The 17,462-nt window shown below is 51.5% G+C and overlaps 1 protein-coding gene across 10 annotated transcripts in view; it reads right to left on the reverse strand.

Moving 5' to 3' along the window:
* Ano1 (anoctamin 1) overlaps positions 1-17,462 on the reverse strand; it is a 160,931-nt gene that overhangs the window by 20,593 nt on the left and 122,876 nt on the right. For 4 of the 10 annotated variants that reach the window (XM_050136714.1, XM_050136704.1, XM_050136713.1 and 1 more), the window contains 10 exons: positions 16,275-16,357; positions 14,069-14,080; positions 13,356-13,427; positions 10,165-10,242; positions 9,200-9,274; positions 5,717-5,918; positions 5,460-5,571; positions 4,949-5,006; positions 2,504-2,604; positions 1,561-1,706 (listed from right to left, as the gene is read on the reverse strand). In XM_050136714.1, coding sequence (XP_049992671.1) covers positions 1,561-1,706; positions 2,504-2,604; positions 4,949-5,006; positions 5,460-5,571; positions 5,717-5,918; positions 9,200-9,274; positions 10,165-10,242; positions 13,356-13,427; positions 14,069-14,080; positions 16,275-16,357 — 939 coding nt within the window. The remainder of the gene's footprint in view (positions 1-1,560; positions 1,707-2,503; positions 2,605-4,948; positions 5,007-5,459; positions 5,572-5,716; positions 5,919-9,199; positions 9,275-10,164; positions 10,243-13,355; positions 13,428-14,068; positions 14,081-16,274; positions 16,358-17,462) is intronic. The other 6 variants (XM_050136708.1, XM_050136705.1, XM_050136711.1 and 3 more) reach the window with 3 other exon arrangements.

The following is a 17,462-nucleotide window of genomic DNA, read 5'->3' on the forward strand; positions in this document are numbered from 1 at the left end:
AACATGTGAAAGCTGGGGATCAAGACGTCCCCTAGGATCAGGGACACTTAGCATTAAAAAAAAAAAGAGTGAGAAGGAAAGGTCTTCCCTCCACATCCTTCTGCAAGACAGACAAACAGACCAGGACGGAAGAGCAACTGATGGTGCCAGCTGGATTTAGAGTGGGGTCAGAGGAGGAGTCGGATCCCAGGCATAGGGGAGGACCAACTCTTTTAGCCCCTGTGGTCAGAGAAAACCTTTTTTGGGGGACACTCTAAGCAGAGTATTGGAGGAAGGAGAGAGAGGACCATACAGGTATTTGAGGGACAGCATCTCAGCAGAGGTACAGTAAATGCAGAGGCCCATGGCAGGCCCGAGTCACACACCTGCAGAACAATGTGGAGTCCACTGTGAGCAGAGCGGAGGGGCAGGATGAACCGGGAAATCCTGGAAGGCCCTAGGGCCACATAGGCTACCTTGGCTACCTCTTAGCATCTTTCCATGCAGGGATGCTCTGTTGATGAGGCTTACCCAGGCCTCACCATGAGTATTTGTTTCATGCTGGGGTCACGGCAAGCCCAGGGGGAGTCAGGTACTTTGGTGCTTAGGAAGAAGAGGGGAGCCACAGACACAAAGGAGGACTCTCAAGGGGTGTAGCTATGGTGCCCCAAATGCTGGGACCCTACAATGGGGCTGATCTCGTTGGTGAGGGAAGCAGAGGGAGAAGGAATTGTTGCTTGGTTGAATGTGTCACCTGTGTGGCAGGTGACCATGTGCTGCCTGTCCTAGGCCTTTGGAAGACAGAGTTGAAGACAAGGGGCTATGTTTACAGACCGGAGGAGGGAGCCTACAGCCAAGAGTCTAGGCTAGGCATCTCCCTTTCCTGCCTCTGCCTGACGCTGCTGAATGGGCAAGGGGCACTGAGGTCACAGGCATCCCAGCCTCACAGCCCTTTCCCTGTTTTCTGTCCTGGTGGCCCGCTCTGCTTCCCTCTCCCGCCTCTGCGTGTGTGTGTGTGTGTGTGTGTGTGTGTGTGTGTGTGTGTGTGCAGGAATAAAGGTCAGAAGTCAACTGCCTGTGCCCTCCCTCAGGTCCTCAGGTGTAGTCCATTTATTTATTTATTTATTATTTATTTATTTATTTATTTATTTATTTATTTATTTGCAGGATCTCTCTTTGACTTGGCACTCCCCAAGTAGGCTAGGTTAGGCTGGCTGGCTGGTGAGCCTCAGGACCCTTTTCCTGTTTCCCCAGTGCTGGGATTACAAGCACACATCACCACACCCAGTTTTGTATTTTTTAAAAATGGGTTCTAGGGATTGAGCTTAAATCCCAGTGCTTAAAAGGTACCTACAATTAAACCATCTACCCAGCCCCAGTTGCTCTTTTTTGTTCTTGTTTGTTTTGTTTTTGAGACTGGCTTGTAATCCAGGCTGGCCTCAAACTCAAGAGCCTCCTGCCTCAGTCTCCAAGTGCTGGGATCACAGGCAGGCATCCATCACCACGTCCAGATCCCTCATCTTTGTCCACCCTGCATCTCCATAGCCTGTGCCCACAGCCCTGCCCCAGGATGTGACTCACTCATTTCCATGTACTCGGGCGTGAGGCCGGCGAAGGGTTCAAGGTTGAAGTCCACTTCATAGCGTTGTTTCCGCTTCACATACTCCTCGCGGTCAGAGGGGCTCTGCCTGCGCAGCTTCAGGTAGCGAATGAACTTTTTCATCTTCCTGCAGGGGGCGCTGTGTCAGCGGGCTAGACCCACCAGCACCTCTGAGTTACACTACCATGCCTGCTCTGAGCCTGAGCCACCGGTTAAGCGTAGTGAAATAGGCATTATGGCATTATAGGCATCTTTTTTTTTGTTTTGTTTTGTTTTATTTTGTTTTGCTTTGAGCCAGGGTCTCACTAGTAAGCCTGGCTGGCCTCGAATTTATTATGTAGATGAGGCTGGCTTCAAACTTACACAGATCCACTTCCTCTTCTTCCTTGGCGTTGGGAACAAAGGTATCTGCCACCATACTTAGCTATATGTCTGTTGGAAGGGGACTAATAGCTCTGCCCTTCTCCCAGAGGCAGCATGGCTCTGCTGGCTTCCTAAGATGCTGAGGGTTAGGGAGTGTGAGAGGCCATCTATGGCCATGGGAGACCCCGGGAAGGACCCAGAAGTATGGGCTATCCCATGCCCCTGTAGCCTCTCCTTTGCTCACTAAGGGCCTGGCTCCAGGGAACCTGTACTTCTGAGGAGCGAGATGAAAGGGACTGGCCCCTGGCTGTCTACTCTGCCACTCAGGGGCCGGTACGAGCCAAGGGCTGTGTGGCATCCTGAGGGTGGGAGTCCATGTTGTCTACAATGGGGCAACTATGGCTGCATGTTTCCTCCCTGTCCTCCTCACCTCCTGCCTTCTGATGTCTCCTTTCTCCAGAGGCTTATGCCTCACCTGTCACAGAGGCTACTTTGAGAGCCACCAGAGTCGCCCATCCCTCTACTCTGCCCCACCCCCACCCCACGGCAGGTGCCACTCACGGGATGCCGATCTCGAAGAGATTGTTCTGGATCAGCTGCTTGCCCAGCATGATGATGCTCAGCTGGATACAGAGCTCCATGAGGCAGCCACCTGGAGCACACTGTGGGACAGAGGGCAAGTCAGATCGAGTCTGGCTCTGGGTTGGGGATGACGCTAGCCCTCAACTTATGGGGCAACTCCTAGTCTCTTAAAAGTTAGGTTAAGGGCTAGGGAGATGCTGGGTGGGTAGGAGCACTTGCTTGGTACACATGGACGTCTGAGTTTGATTCCCAAGCCAAGCATGGTGGCATGTGTCTGTTATCTCAGCATCGTGGGGTGGGGGCAGAGGTAGGTGGACACCAAGATCTCTCTGGCCAGCCATTCTAGTTGCAACAGCGAGCTTCCCATTCAGCGAGAGGCCCCGTCTCAAGGCATAGGGCAAAGTGGTAGAAGAGGTCAGTCTCAGGAGTCACTCATTCCTCAGGAGCCATCCAACTTGGCTTTTAAAAGAATTACTTTTATTTTACTTTATGAGTATGAGTGTTTTGCCTACATATATGTCTGTGTACCATATATATGCCTGGTGCCCATGGAAGCCAAAGGAGGGCATTAGATGCCCCAGGACCAGAGTTACAGATGGTTATGAGCCACAGTGTAGGAACTAGGAATCCAACCTGGGTCCTCTGCAAGAGTAGCAAGCACCCTTAACCACTTAGCCATCCCTCCAGCCCCACACCTGGCTTTCCACATCAGAGCTTTGGATCAGACCCAGGTCCTCAAGCCCGCAGAGCAAGTTCTTTACTGACTGACTATCTTTTCAGCCCTCGTCCCCTTATTTTCTGATAAGCTGAGATTTTTTTTATGGGCTGGAAATGTCGAACACTGACAGCCCCAAGTGTAAAGGAGCAAGCCTGTAGGACAGGGCTCAGGGCCAGAAGATGACCTTCCAGGCCAGCAAGGGGAGGGTGTGGGAGGATGGGGGGCATGGAGCAGAAGCCAAATGTTTCCAGCATTGTGTCTAAGGTTAGAGAGGTGGGCGCTGCCATGCTAGAGTTAAAGAGAAATGCAGCCAGGGTCTGTTTTTCCTTCTTAATTTACTCTAACCAGAGAGGGAAACAGCCAAAGGCTAACAAAACAAAATGGAGAGTAGCCCCAAGGAAGCTTATTGAGTTATTTAAAAAGAGAGAGAAGTCAGAAAAGCCGCGTGTGGTGGCACTAGCCTTCAATTCCAGCACTCGGGAGGTAGAGGCAGACAGATCTCTGTGAGTTTGAGGATAGCCTGGTCTATAAAGCAAGTCCCAGGACAGCCAGGGCTACTGTTACACAGAGAAACCCTGTCTCAAACAAACAAACAAACAAACAAAAATGAGAGAGAGAGAGAGAAAGAGAGAGGCAGAAGGGGAAAGAAGGGGTTAAGTGAGGGGGCAAAAGAGGGAGCAAGGGGTGGATATGATCAAAGTATGTTACACATATGTATAAACATGTAATGAGACCCATTATATGTAATTAATATGTACTGATCAAAACAGGGTAGGTGCAATGGCTCCATGAGTAAAGGTGCTTGTCACTGAACCTGAAGACCTGAGTTCAATCCCAGAGAACCAGGAGGTGGAAGGAGAGAACAGACCCCTGTGAGTTGTCCTCTGGCTTCTAACATGTGCTGCAGCATGTGTGTGTATACAAACACAACAAATAGGTAGATGTAGTAAAAATAAGATTTAAAAAGGAGGCTGGAGAAATGACTCGGCTATTAAGAGCACTTAACTACTCTTACAAAGGACCTGGGTTCCCAGTATCCGTATCAGTTGGCTCACAACCAGCAACAATTCCAGGGTATCTGATGCCTTCTGGCCTCTGCGGGCACTCACACATATGTGATGTATATCGATTTAAGAAAACACACATACATACACATAAATAATTAATGAATAAATACATCTTTATAAAATTAAAAAAAAAACAAAAATTTGAACCAAAAAAAAAGTATCAACAAACTCTAGGCATGACTTCCTCCCACTTTTTCCCCTCCCTTTGTGCCTTTCTCGAGACAGATTTTCACCACGTGGCTCTCAGCTGGGATGGTAGGTGTGGACCATTGTGTCCAACTAACTCTCTCCCCCAGGATCCCAGATGTATAAACGGAGACCAAGAACCGAGCACAGTATTCATCCTCTCTGTTTCCTGACCGTGCCTGTGATGCAAGCAGCTGCTTCAAGCCCCTGCTGCTTTGACATCCCTGCCATGACGAGCTAGCTGTACCCTTGCACTGTGAGCAGAAGTAACCCTCTCTCCCCTAAGCTGCTTTTGTCAGGGTGTCTTAATCACAGCAACAGGGAAAGAAACCAAGACGTTATAAATCTATGTAGACATGCGAAGATGCAGGAAAGTATTCTGACTGGAGCGCAGAAGCGCGGAGGACAGGGAGCTAAGCAGAAGGTTGCTGGGAAAGGGAGGAGACACTTTACCTCCTCCATCCGGAAAGAGCGGAAGATGTACACATAGTCGCCCGGTCGTCCGACAAACCTGGGATGGTTGGGTAGTGGTTAGGGAAGAGCCAGATTCAGCCTCCAGGAGATGCCACCCAGAGGGCCTGTACTTCTGCAGTCAGAGGCACCAGGGATTTCCCACAGGCTCCTTCCTTCCCTGTCTGGCTCTCAGTGCACACGCCTATATGCCATCTTCACTCACATGGTGCCACCTGGCCTGTTGAGGGCACTATCAGAGGTTTCTGTCTTGGCTGTTGTCTGAGGTCTACTGGCAGAGGTCCTTACTGCCTGGGGTATGTATTGCTAGGGACCCCCTCTGCTCTACCATCCCAGATGAAGCTAGCTCTCTCTAGAACATCAGGGCTGTGGAAGCTGTACTTCCTGTTTTCCCTGGGCTATGGGGGCCTCCCACCAACAGGAAGGACAAGGTAGGACAGAGCCTTTTACCAGAGTGTTGGAGGCAGCAGAACCAGGGTTGAGGGGTTCCTACCGGCCTTTGAAGAAAGCGACGTAAAAGATGGGAGTGTAGGAGTTCACGAACTTGAGCAGGAAAGCCTTAAAGGTTAGCCTGTCTTCGAAGCTCTTCTCTGTCTTCGGGACCTCTGAGGAAAGACACAGTAGCCACTCACAGACAGCCCAGGCCAGGGGCAGTCAGCACCACTGGAGCCTGGTAGCCAGGCTGCTTGCTCCAAGGCTAGCCCTGCATCAGGGCCGTGCTGCCCACACCATCCTGCACTCAGTACTCACCGATCTTGGTGAGCCACCTGGCAATGCAGCCGTAAACCTCATCCAGGAGAATGATGACCACAAGGTTGATGATGACAGCCGTGGCTGTGACCGTAACCCGGATGTTGGACCGCACTGAGGGGGAGGAGTTCATGGCCAAGGCTGCAGCCGTGGAGATTCTGTAGATAATAACTCCTAGTACGATGGCAAATGTCACTGCAATCTGCAGGGCAGGCGTGGACAAGCTTAGTGGGAATAGCAGGGGTGGTTTGGGGAAGGTGAAAAGCTCCCTTGAGGGCTGGAGAGATGGCTCAGAGGTTAAGAGCACTGACTGCTCTTCCAGAGGTCCTGAGTTCAATCCCAGCAACCACATGGTGGCTCACAACATCTGTAATGAGATCTGGTGCCCTCTTCTGGCCTGCAGGTATACATGCAGGGAGAACACTGTATACATGGTAAATAAATAAATCTTAAAAAAAAAAAAAAGAAAGAAAGAAAGAAAAGAAAAGCTCCCTTGAACCTGCCCATCTATTCCTAACCCCCAAATTTTCTGCGTCAGAACCAAAACTGGAATTACTGGAGTCCCCACCAGATGCCAGGTGCTCTGTGGGAGTCAACCCACAGAACAAACACAAGGACCAGAGAAGTTGTGTGGCTAAGTCAGGGGACCCAGCGCGGGGACTGGCCTTCACTAGTGGGTCCATTCAAGCCTAAAGCTTACTAGATCTATGTATTACTATCCCTTATTATCCCCCAAGTAGAGCCCGGGACACTGTAGCCACACCCCAGTGGTTGTCCTGGTGTCTGTTAGATCAGGCTGGCTACCGGGATGCTTTCCCAACCCCAGGAGATGGAGAGAGCAGTCTTCTGTATTGTGTGTAGGGCTAAGCCAGGTGCCCTCACAGCCACTGTGGTCAGGCAGATGGTGGCATCCTGCAGGTCTGCTGGGGCATGGCCAGGGTCCCCTCCCCACTGCTTTCTTAGAACTACCGTCTAGCTCTTCCATGCCAGCAGGCCCTAAGGCTAGCCAAAGCCATCTCAACATTCCATGGAAGTCAGACCGGTGGTGCCTAAGAGATGGGTGGAAAGCTAGTGACAGCTTTGTTCCGCCTGCTACAGTCTGTCTGTCTGGGTTCCTTTTCCTTTTGGCGCAGATTCGCGGGTAAGACCCAGTCTCTCCCAGCCCAAGGGTGTGGACACCCCACCCTAGAGCTTGCTGGGCCAGGGTGGGCATATCTGAGGCCCACAAAGCAGAGCCTAGCTGGGCTTCAGTTTCATGTATAGATTTTGGCTGCTCTAGACAGGCTCTGGTCTCTGTTTCCTGGATGTAGGGCAGGTCTTGTCCTTGCTGGCATGATCCCCCAAGGCTCCTGGCATAGCCCCTGCTGCCCTATATTGCCCAGTCAGGGAACATGGCCTTTGGGGTCTCCTCAGAAGTCTTGCCCTGCACACTATGTTAGTGACTGAGCAGAGAAATACCCTTCCTGGGAAACCATCTGCAGCCCCCACCATGCCCGGTAGGCACAGGCATGGATACCACACCCTGGGCTGTGCCAGGGAGTGAGGGTTTTCCTCGGAACACCCCTCAGGCCTGCCAAAAGGCCCCTCCCGGCCATAAGGACGTCTCTTGTGCTAGCATGCAAGGCTAGGATGGCTCTGACTCCGTGGTGACTCAGCAGAGGCAATCCTCCACCCTCCTCCACGGGAGCCACAAGCCCTGTGCCCTGCGCCTCTGGCTGCCAGTGCACACTAATGTCTTCAGGACCAGCACTGGTGGGACATCACCATCTGTGGCCTGAATGGAACTCTGGGGTCAGGGACAAAGCTGAGCCTGACGTGTGACACGATTCTCTTCTGGGAAAAGACAGCCGTCTGGTTTTTTGCGCAAGTCTGTCTGCCCTGGCTCTACACACCTACCTCGGCTAGGTCACCATGAGTTCCTTATTAAGCCTTTCTGCTGGGCAGGTGGGCAGAAGAAAGGTTCTGACCAATGAGATACATTGTGGGAGGGTCTTTTGAGGACTCCCCCTTCACAGACAGGCAGTTTCTGCTGTCCATCTTGTGCTCAACTCACAACCTTCCGTTTTCCTTACAGGAATGTAGAACTGACCTTGGAACTGGGTTGCAACCAGAATAAGTGGGCTGAAAGAAGTCCAGAGAAGCCAGTGCCTCTGGTCACACTCAGCCCTAGGCCACCCGCCCTTGTCCTAACCTTCCCTGGTCCTTTTGCTAGGAGCAGCTGGGCTTTGGGACTGCTGGGGTCTCAGTGCCTTTCACTGGCTGAGGGCTGGGGTGTCATTCTGTGGGTATGTCTCAGAACCTGAGGGAACATGTCACTCTCAAAATGAGGCTGAGAGTGTGTCTAGAGTCCCAGGTACTTGAGAGGCCAAGGTTCAGAAGGCTCAGGGACAGCCTGAGCAGCAAGACGTTATCAAAAACCCAAGCAAAGGAGGCTGAGCTGGTCTTCCTGTGAGTCCCGGCTTCACCAGGGAAAGGAAAGCAGACTGGGGATCCCCACTGTAGAGGCCGCCTCTTTCTGGATCCTCTAAGACAGCTGAGGTTCCCCCGCGGTGTGCAACAGTGTATGGGGTCGGGGTGGGTGAAGCTGAGGCCTACACTTTTTTTCTGTGAGGGGGGCACCATGCCCAGGAAACCCACCCTGGCTCAAGGCTATCTATCCATCTCATATGAAACATATGAAATCCTGGGGCAAATGAAGAAATGAGACTCCTGGCTTTGCCCCTACTGGCTGGCATTCCAAGGAACAGCCTCTGAACCAGTTTCCTCGCTAGCAGTGGAGTGGAGTCGGGCCTGGCTAGCTGTGAAGACTGACTGGGTCATTCAGTGAGTGACCCAGGGAAGCCCCAAGGCAGGTGATTGATGGAACTCTGGGGCTGAAAGGCTAGGCAGCTCTGCCAGGATCTCATCAGAACCTCCCAGGCTAGACAAAAGGTGACTGACTACAAGCGGCCCCAGCCACCTGAAGGTTGAGAAAGGTACAGGTGGTTTGAGGCAGAGGCCTGGTGACATCAATGGGGATGGGAGTCCCCTGAGAGCCATCGGCATTTGCTGGGTCATCTGAATCAGCTCAGAGCCACGTGTCCTGTTCTTACTCTTTAAATTCTTTTCTTAGATTTTGTTTTGAGACACACTCTCACTATGTAGCCCAGGCTGGTCTTGAACTTGTAGCAATCCTCCTCTTTCAGCCTCTTGAGTGATGGGATTATAAGAGTGTGCTGTCGTGCCTGACCATCTGGTGAAATTTCTTTACTGGTTTCTCTAAGATTGTCAGAGGAGATCCCAGTGGGTGCCACCCCACACTTAGTGAAGGCTGTGTGTCCCCAGAGTCAGATCACATACCCCAGGACCACCACAAACCCAGCCTGTTCCATCTCTGGGATAGAAGAGGGAGCCCCCTCCCATTCCAGGAGTCAGGGCCACTGTGTCTCAAGATGAGTGCAGGGCACCTCTGATTCCCAGCCCCTCCAACCTTCTAGAACTTACCATGAAGATGATGGAGACAAGGTTGGTGAAATAGGCTGGGAAGCGATCCTTCCAGGTCAGCTTTACCTTGTCTGTCTGCAACATGAAACCATCTGGTCACTTACTGGGAACCATCCCAGTGGGTGGACAGCAGTACACACAAAAACTCAGAGAAACCCCCAGAAGACGCTGAGCAAACATGACAGTCTAGTGAAAGGGGGAAGCATGTAGGGCCTAGTGCCCCTTGAACAGGGTCACAAAGTGACAGAGAAGGTAGAGGCCTTGAGGGCTAGGCCTCCTCTGTGCATGGGCATGGCATTGCCCACTGCTCCCTAAGAACTGTATGACCTGAGAGGGAGCTGCCCATGACTGAGACTCTTCTTTCCTGCAGTTTTCTGTCTAGGGCTACAGGCCGTTGGGTTGTTTGCAACCGAGACTGTAATAGCTATTTCCCCTCTTCCCGAGCAGGTGGAACAAGTGCCTAGCGCTGCTCAGAGCGCCATCAGGCCATGGTGACCTAGGGCCACATCGCTCGGAGAGGCTCTCCTGGGCCCTGAGCTGGCTGGCCTGGAGGGCCTTGGGGAGCAGTTGGTCACTAGCCTAGGCAGTTTCAAGCGTGTTGGGGAGGGACTTTCAAAGACAAAAACACACACTGGAGCCCAGCATGCTGGCACGGATGTCACTCGGGAGGTCACTCATTCCAGCGGTGTGTGCATGCACACTCACAAGAAAACAAGAAGCAGTCGTGGACACCCATGACAGGCATGTCTCCAGAGCCCACACGAAGCTGCATCTGCTCCCTGTGGATCCCTGATGGCCATGCAGTGACATTGCAACACATGGCAAACTGCGGGTGGAAGGCGGGGATGGGACACACATGGGAATGTTCCAAGAACACACCACAGAGGTGGCCAGGGACAGACACAGTGACCAAGAAGGCCTGCAAATGGTGTCAAGGCTCAAGATGCCCCCAAATAGAGAAGTACCAATTTCACCCCTGCCATGGCTGTCCTAACCCTCTGCTTCCATTTGTTGGTCGGTTCTTCTGGACCATTCCGGCGCTTCTGAGGGTGGGTGGGGAAAGAGAGCACTGGATGGTGGAACTGGATGGGGTACTGCTGATATTGGATGGGGATGTGGGTCTAGGCAATGGCTCACCCTTCCTGTGAACACTATTTTAAACAACTCAACACACAGCGGAGACTCAATTCAAGGTCAGGGCAAGGGGAACTAGAAGTTTCTAGAATAAAGAACCCAGCGAATAGTCCCCATAGGCTCCCTCAGCATCATATCAGGCTGTGACTTCCATGGTTTAGAGCACAGGAAACATGGATCTGCCCCACCACCATCTGGGGACGACAGGAAAAAGGACACACCCGGAAGCACAGGCTGACATGCCAATCGGTAGTGGATGTTTCAATAAACTAATTTCATGGGGCTGGGACTGTAGCTGGACCCCCAGCTCCACATAAGCATGCTGTGGTATCACACACCTGCAATCCCAGCACTCTGGAGATGGAGACAAGGGGATTAAAAATTCAAGGTCATCCTCAATTACATAGCTAGTTGGAGGTCAGCCTGGACTACATAGACCTTGTCTTAAAAACAAAACTGTGGGTCAGTAAGAAGGCTCAGTCAGTAAAAGTGCTTATGGCCAGGCCAGATGGCCTGATTTCAATACCTCAGTTCCCACACTGTGGAAGGAGAGAAAAGACTCCCTAAAGTTGTCTTCTGATCTCCTCCACACGTGTGCTGTGTCATACACATACAAATGTAAGATATAAAAAAGAACAAAACCACATGAAGTAATTTTGTTCCATAGTGTGTGTGTGGGGGGAATCAATGCAAAGCAGCCACTGGGAGCCACGGGAGACAGGAGAGAGAACATGGCCATACGAAGCCCACAGGCTCAGGGCCACCATCCTCCCAGGAGCCTGCAAAAAACAAACAAAACAAAAGCAAACAAACAAAGAAAAAACCAATCCTCCCAACATCTTTGTGGCTGGCTCTCTCATGAGCCAAGAGCTGGGGCTGAAACTGAGTCTGTGTGAGGCAGCTGCTGTTCTGTGAGTCGCCTGCTGTGATGAGTGTGGTGTGGCGTGTGGCGGCTGCAAATCTCTGCTGTTTTATGAATGAGTGAGACACTTCTCTGTATTCATTCCAATCTAAGATGTGTGGCCAGAGAGCCACTGTCCCACAGTTCTGGGAGGCTGAGACTGACTTCCGAGGTTTCTCCACCTAGGCTTAGATCTGGGGAGGTGCCCTGGAGAAACGATGGAGGCTTGTAGGGTCTTACTTAGGGGCCAGCAGGCTGTGTAGAGACAGAACTGCTCGGCTGATCTGGTAATTCAGACAGACGGCTTCTGGCTGGTATTTCCAACCCATGAGCTGCATGTGGCCTACCACGGCTATGGATGTGGCCCAACATAAAATTGTAAACTTTAAAAGCTATGATTTTCCTTTTTGCCATTCTGTTTGTAATTTGATTGTAAGGTTGTCTCAGCTATGTAAATGACAATGTTGTGCCTTGGTGTCAGAACACTGGACACGCCTGCTTGCTTATATAATTTCTTTTTTTTTGAGACATGGCTTCAGTGTGTAGCTCTGGCTGTTCTAGAACTCACTGTGTAGACCAGACTGGCAAAGACCTGCTTGCCTCTGCCTCCTGAGCACTGGAATTAAAGGTGTGTACCACCACACCTGGCTGTGATTACTTTTTGCACCCTTGAGTCCTGCTCAGTTCCTTTGGGATGTTCTGGGAGAGCCTTCGTGGCTGTGGGATCTTGCACCTGACCTGCCTGCAGCTTCTGCTGTGACCAGAGGCTCCATGTAATTGCGACAACCATAACCTTCAGGGTACTTGGTACCATGAGCTCACTATCCCAGGACACAATGACAAAGTAAGAGCCCAGGGTTTGTCCTAGTGACTCCAAAGGCCAAGGATACAAAGGCGTCAGGAAAGTCGTGAGCCTGGAAGAGTATCTTCTAACTGCCTAGTACTGTCCAGTACCAATATGATCTTCTTCTACCTCAGCGAGGAGCCAGCAGCCTGGAGTTCCTGGCCTATCCCACGTTACGTGAAAATCAGAGGTGTGCAAGAATGCACATTACACGTACAGAGGAGGTGTGCAAGAATGCACACCACATGTACAAGCTGCCAATCAGAACAAGAGACTTGGGGACAGTTTATTATAAAAGACAGTGGCCTGAAGCCCATCACAACACCCACATCTTCTCCCTATCCTTGTCCTAGCGAAAGGAGACAGTCAGGGACCTGGGTCTACAAACGGACCCGATTCATTGTTCAACACAGAACACAGGTTTCACAGGGTGGGGCAGCAACTGAGGTTCTAGTGTGACATGTTTGCTGAAGTTGAGGTCACTTTCGGGATACAGGGGACAGTCTAGAGCAGGGTTAGGCTAGTTCTGGCCCTTTGGTCCAATCTGCCCTCTGACATGTTCTTGTAAATAAAGTTTATGGGAACACAGACTTTCTTGTTCACCTTCTGTCCACAGCCCTGCTCACGCCACAGTGGCAGAGCTGAGGAGCTGTGGTGCAGGCTTACACAGCATAAAGTGTTTACTATCTGAGCCGAGCCCTGGTCTGTAGAGAGCACACAGTGTCTGCTGATACCTATCTATGCTTGGGAACACATAGCTTTTTTCTGACTCCTGGTCATACCTGGTAAGTGTTCAATATTTATTGAATCCTGACTGTACCTGATGAACCCTGCTCACACCTCAGACACACAATGTTTGCTGACTCCTAGTCATACCCAGACACAGTATTTACTGACCCCCCTGGTCATACCTCAGACACAGTGTTTGCTGACTCCTGGTTACACTTCAGACACAGTATTTGCTGCCTCCTGTTCAAATCTCAGACACGTGTTTGCTGACCCCTGTCCACAGCTTAGACAAACAACATTTGCTGATCCATGTTCACAACTCAGACACAAAGTATTTGCTGGCCCCTGTTCACACCTCAGACACATAACATTTGCTGATCCATGTTCACACCTCAGATACACAACATTTGCTGACCCTTGTTCACAACTCAGACACACAGTATTTGCTGACCCCTGTTCACACCTCAGACACATAGTGTTTGCTGACCCCCGGTCACACCTCAGATTCGCAGCATATCACTGTGGGAAGTTAGTAATAGAACCTGTACCTCTTTGTTTCTGGATTCTTTTCTCAGTGACTTCTCTAAGACTCTGGCTTCGTACTCAGCTCTGGGATGATCCTGAGGAAGACAGCAAGTCAAGAGAGGAAGGGTTAGTGTTGAGTCCACCTCCTTCCACGTGAGTCCATGTATTTGCCTCAGAGACCCTGGGGACCAGTTCACAGCGGGCTGTCACATTTCCGACATCAAACTCCCTATACTTGACCTGCATCTGGGCCCAGGACTCCCCCCTCTCTTAGGAACCCCAGCTCAATGGAATGGCCAGAGGGTCTGGCTTTTGTGTCCTACAGGAGGTCTTGGCTGTGCTAGGCTTCAGTGAACACCCAGATGTGAACTGACCCTCTAGAACTTTCTGTGGAGTAGCCACGGGGGTCAAAAGAGATGCAGTGAGAGGCAGCAAGCGCAGGCAGGCTGGAGGTGCCAGGCCTCAGGGAGCCCAGCGCAAGTCAGCAGAAGGAGCTGGAAGGAAAGATCAGGTTAGGTGAGACGGGGAGAAAGCAGAGCCCAGGTGAGAGCCACGAGGAGACGTCTGGTGGAAAGACAGGAGCATGTGTGCCAAGGTCCCTCTCCCCAAAGACAGGCTAGAGGAAGGCAGAGTAACCAAAAAAAAAAAAAAAAAAAAAAAAAAAAAAAAAAAAAAAAAAAAAAAAAAAAAAAAAAAAAAAAAAAAAAAAAAAAAAAAAAAAAAAAAAAATCCAAACCTTGACAGCTTCCTGTGGGGAACCGGGAATAAAGACAAAAACAGAAAGAGCCATTACTGATCTTGTTTATTCACAGAGCCAGAAGGATGGACAGCATCCAGCAGAACAGGGGTTTGGGTGTTTGCCACTCCCAGACCCCAGTTTTGCAAGCTCCCCACAATTCTCGGGTTCAATGGAGATACACACAGGATGGTGAACTGGATCCCTCCCACTTCCATTCATCCTGGGGTTCAGACAGTGGGTAGGGGGTAGGAGGGTGGAGGCAATCTCTACCTGAGGCCACTCATTCCCCCAGGACTGCAGTCGGCCACAGGGCATCTGTGGCTTACTTTGGGGAACTCACTTGGGTTCAGTGGGGTTGTGTGCCCAGTCACCTAAGGGATCTCTCTTAGAAATCAGGCCCTAGGGATCTTGGAGCCAAGAGATCAAGGTGGAAAGGGGTGAGTCACTCCCTCTGCTTTCAGGACACCTTGGGAGGGTTTTCTAAGCCACCATGACAGTAAGACCTAGCTGGTGTTTCTTCTATTAGAATTGCCAACATGGAAACGGAACCAAGGAGAGGGCCCACCGAGGCCAGGGCTCCTGACTTGTACACTGAGTGCCAGTCGCTTGTGAAATGGACTCGCTGTGGGAGAGGGCAGACCCTGTTACACAGGTGGGTGGCAGGAGAGGCCCAGCTACAGCTAGAGTAACTCTCTGGAAAGCTGTCTGTGCCCCAGGTGTAGCTATGACTCAGCAGAGACCTCCACAGTCTGAGCAAGTGAGGCTTGCTCCTCAGTGTCTATGGGGCAGGAAATGGCACTGGGCACTGAGATGTTAACCAATACGCCCCAGGTTACACAGCAATGCTGGTGTCGGGTCAGTTGAAATTGGGGATTATAGTCCCAAATGCCTGGCTTACAACCGTGACCTAACTGCCCAGCCTCTGTGACATGGAGAGGGACTACGGCAGGCCGTCTGGAAGGTGTATGTGGCCAAGAGTGACCTACAGATTGGGGTCAGGAGTGGGTGAGCTATGAGAGTTTTTTAAGGGCACAGAGCTGGGCTCGGTAGCAGCACTTGTCTAGTGTGACAAAGCCCTGGGTTCAAGTTCCAGTGTGCGTGCGGGGGGGGGGGGGGGGGGGGGGAGGGGGGGCGGGAGAGGAAGAGAGAGAGAGAGAGAAAGAGAGAGAGAGAGAGAGAGATATTTGAAACACTTCAAAAACATAAAAGGGGCCTTACTTATAAAAAGTAAGTATGGGAGAGGCACTGGCGATGGAGCTGAGACGGAATGTTTCCGAGCCTGCATAAGGCCATGGGTTAGATCCCTAGTATTGAATAGACCAGATGTGGCAGAGCATACCAGTCTGCAGCACCAGCACTCCAGAGGGCAGAGCCTGGAGGATCAGGAGCTCAAGGTCATCCTTGACACGCAACAAGTTGGAGGCCAGCCTGAGCTATGTGCGACCATTTCAGAGAGGTGGGCGGGAGAGAGAAAAAGAAAAGAAACACAAAAGAATAGACGAGGAAGAGAAGTAGCCATTTGGTGTGTCTCAGCTCTGCAACCCAGCTCTCGGGAGGCAAGGTCCTGAAGACTGTACTGTAGAAAGTATGAGGCCATCCTGGACTACAGACTGAGATGGCATGTTGCACCAGGCCATGGCACTGCCTCAGCAGGGCAGGGAACAGCCTCTCTGGTCTTTTTGGGGGCTGGGGCAGCACCCCTTAATCACCCTAACAGGGAATTCCTGCTGAGATGGCAGTCAGGGGAAACTCACTGTCCCTGACTCCAGGGCACTGTGCACACCCTCTTTGGAACCCAGCCACATTTGCAGTGAGCCTGGTAAAGGATCTGCTGGGCTTCTCAACCATCCCTGACTGCAGGCTGGGGGATGGTTTGGACGGGACACAGAGAGGAAGGCGGCCTGTGGACAGCAGTGATTTCCTGGCCACACCCCACAGCCCCAGATGTGATGAGGTCAGTGTGGGGAACCCTGGCCAGCACCCGAGCCCACACTGGTGGGTGTTGTGTCTTTGAAAGCATGGAGACAGAAAACACTGGCAGATGGAAAACAGTTGCCCTGGCAACCAAGGAATACCAGGGTGATGAGTGGAGGAGCCACAGGAGCCGCGCCTGGGACCAAGGGCCAGTCAGGACCTGGGGCCTCCACGTGAGCCAGAGGAGGTGGCAGAGGGGGCCTTGGGGAGGGCAGGCACAGCCACTCACCTCCTCCTCCTCGAAACCTGTCAGGTCCCAGCGGTAGTTGAGTCTCATCTGCTTCCGTTTCCAGTGCTCCATGAAGGTGGCAGCTGTGGGATGGTGGGAAGCAGTCAGGGCCACTGAGCACCCTGGACAACACAATGACCAACGATACACAAGCTAATGGGTTCAACCCTCTCATTGACCCTGCCTGGCCATTGCTTTCCCACTCTGCAGATGAGGAAACTGAGGCAGGTGCAAATTCTGGCCAAGGTCACTCAGCCAGGCAGAGTGACCCACTCAGTGGGCTGGGTCTAGGTCTCTGGTAATCTTGCTCATTGTTTTTGGGGAGCCTAGGGCACGAGTATGGGTTTTGGAGGGAGGGTTAGCTAGGCACTCACACTAGCATCTAGCCCTGTAGGCATCCCCTGTGTCTGTCCACTGAATGTGCCACTGGCCACTGTGTCCTGTGCTATTTGTTATTTAGAGACAGGTCTTACATACCTGCGGCTGGCATTGAACTTGCTGTGTGGCCGTGGTGGTTCATTTACCTGCCATCTTGCCACAATCGAGAATCACTTAAGAAAAGTCTCAGGCCGGGAACTGTAGATATGGTCGATCTGTGGGATGTCTGCAGTGGGTGTCGTGACTGTCAAAGGGCACCTTGAAGGTGAGTGACACCATTTCATGGGCTGGGCCTTCAACTAGCTAGCTGAAACTAAGCCTCAGGTCTGCATTCACCCGGGCTATAGTCATTCTCTCTGCCCCTGACCTTGTGAGACTTGTGGCTGCTGTCCCCGGCTCCCACCTCTGTGATGGACGGTAACCTGGAGCTCTGGGACAAATAGACCCCTTTCTCCCTAAATTGCTTATGTCAGGGTTTTGTTTTTGTTTCTCAAGATAGGGTTTCTCCGTGTAACAGTCTTGGCTGTCTTGGAACTCACTCTGTAGACCAGGCTGGCCTGAGTGCTGGGATTAAAGGCGTTCGCGGCCTCTGCCTGGCTATGTCAGGGTGTTTATTGCAGCAACAGATAGAAAATTAGAGCAGTGGCCAAGCTGGCCTTGAACTGATTTTCCTGCCTCTACTTCCAGAGTGCACAGGTGTGGACCACCACACCCAAATCTGTGTTATTTCCACACAGACTGAATGTTCAAATGCCACTTTTTTTTTTTTTTTTTTTTTTTTTTTTTTTTTTTTTTTTTTTTTTTTTTTTT

Source organism: Alexandromys fortis, unplaced genomic scaffold (assembly GCF_014885135.2).
Source record: "Alexandromys fortis isolate MF-2015 unplaced genomic scaffold, M_Fortis_MF-2015_v1.1 scaffold_3, whole genome shotgun sequence".
Lineage (NCBI taxonomy): Eukaryota > Metazoa > Chordata > Mammalia > Rodentia > Cricetidae > Alexandromys > Alexandromys fortis.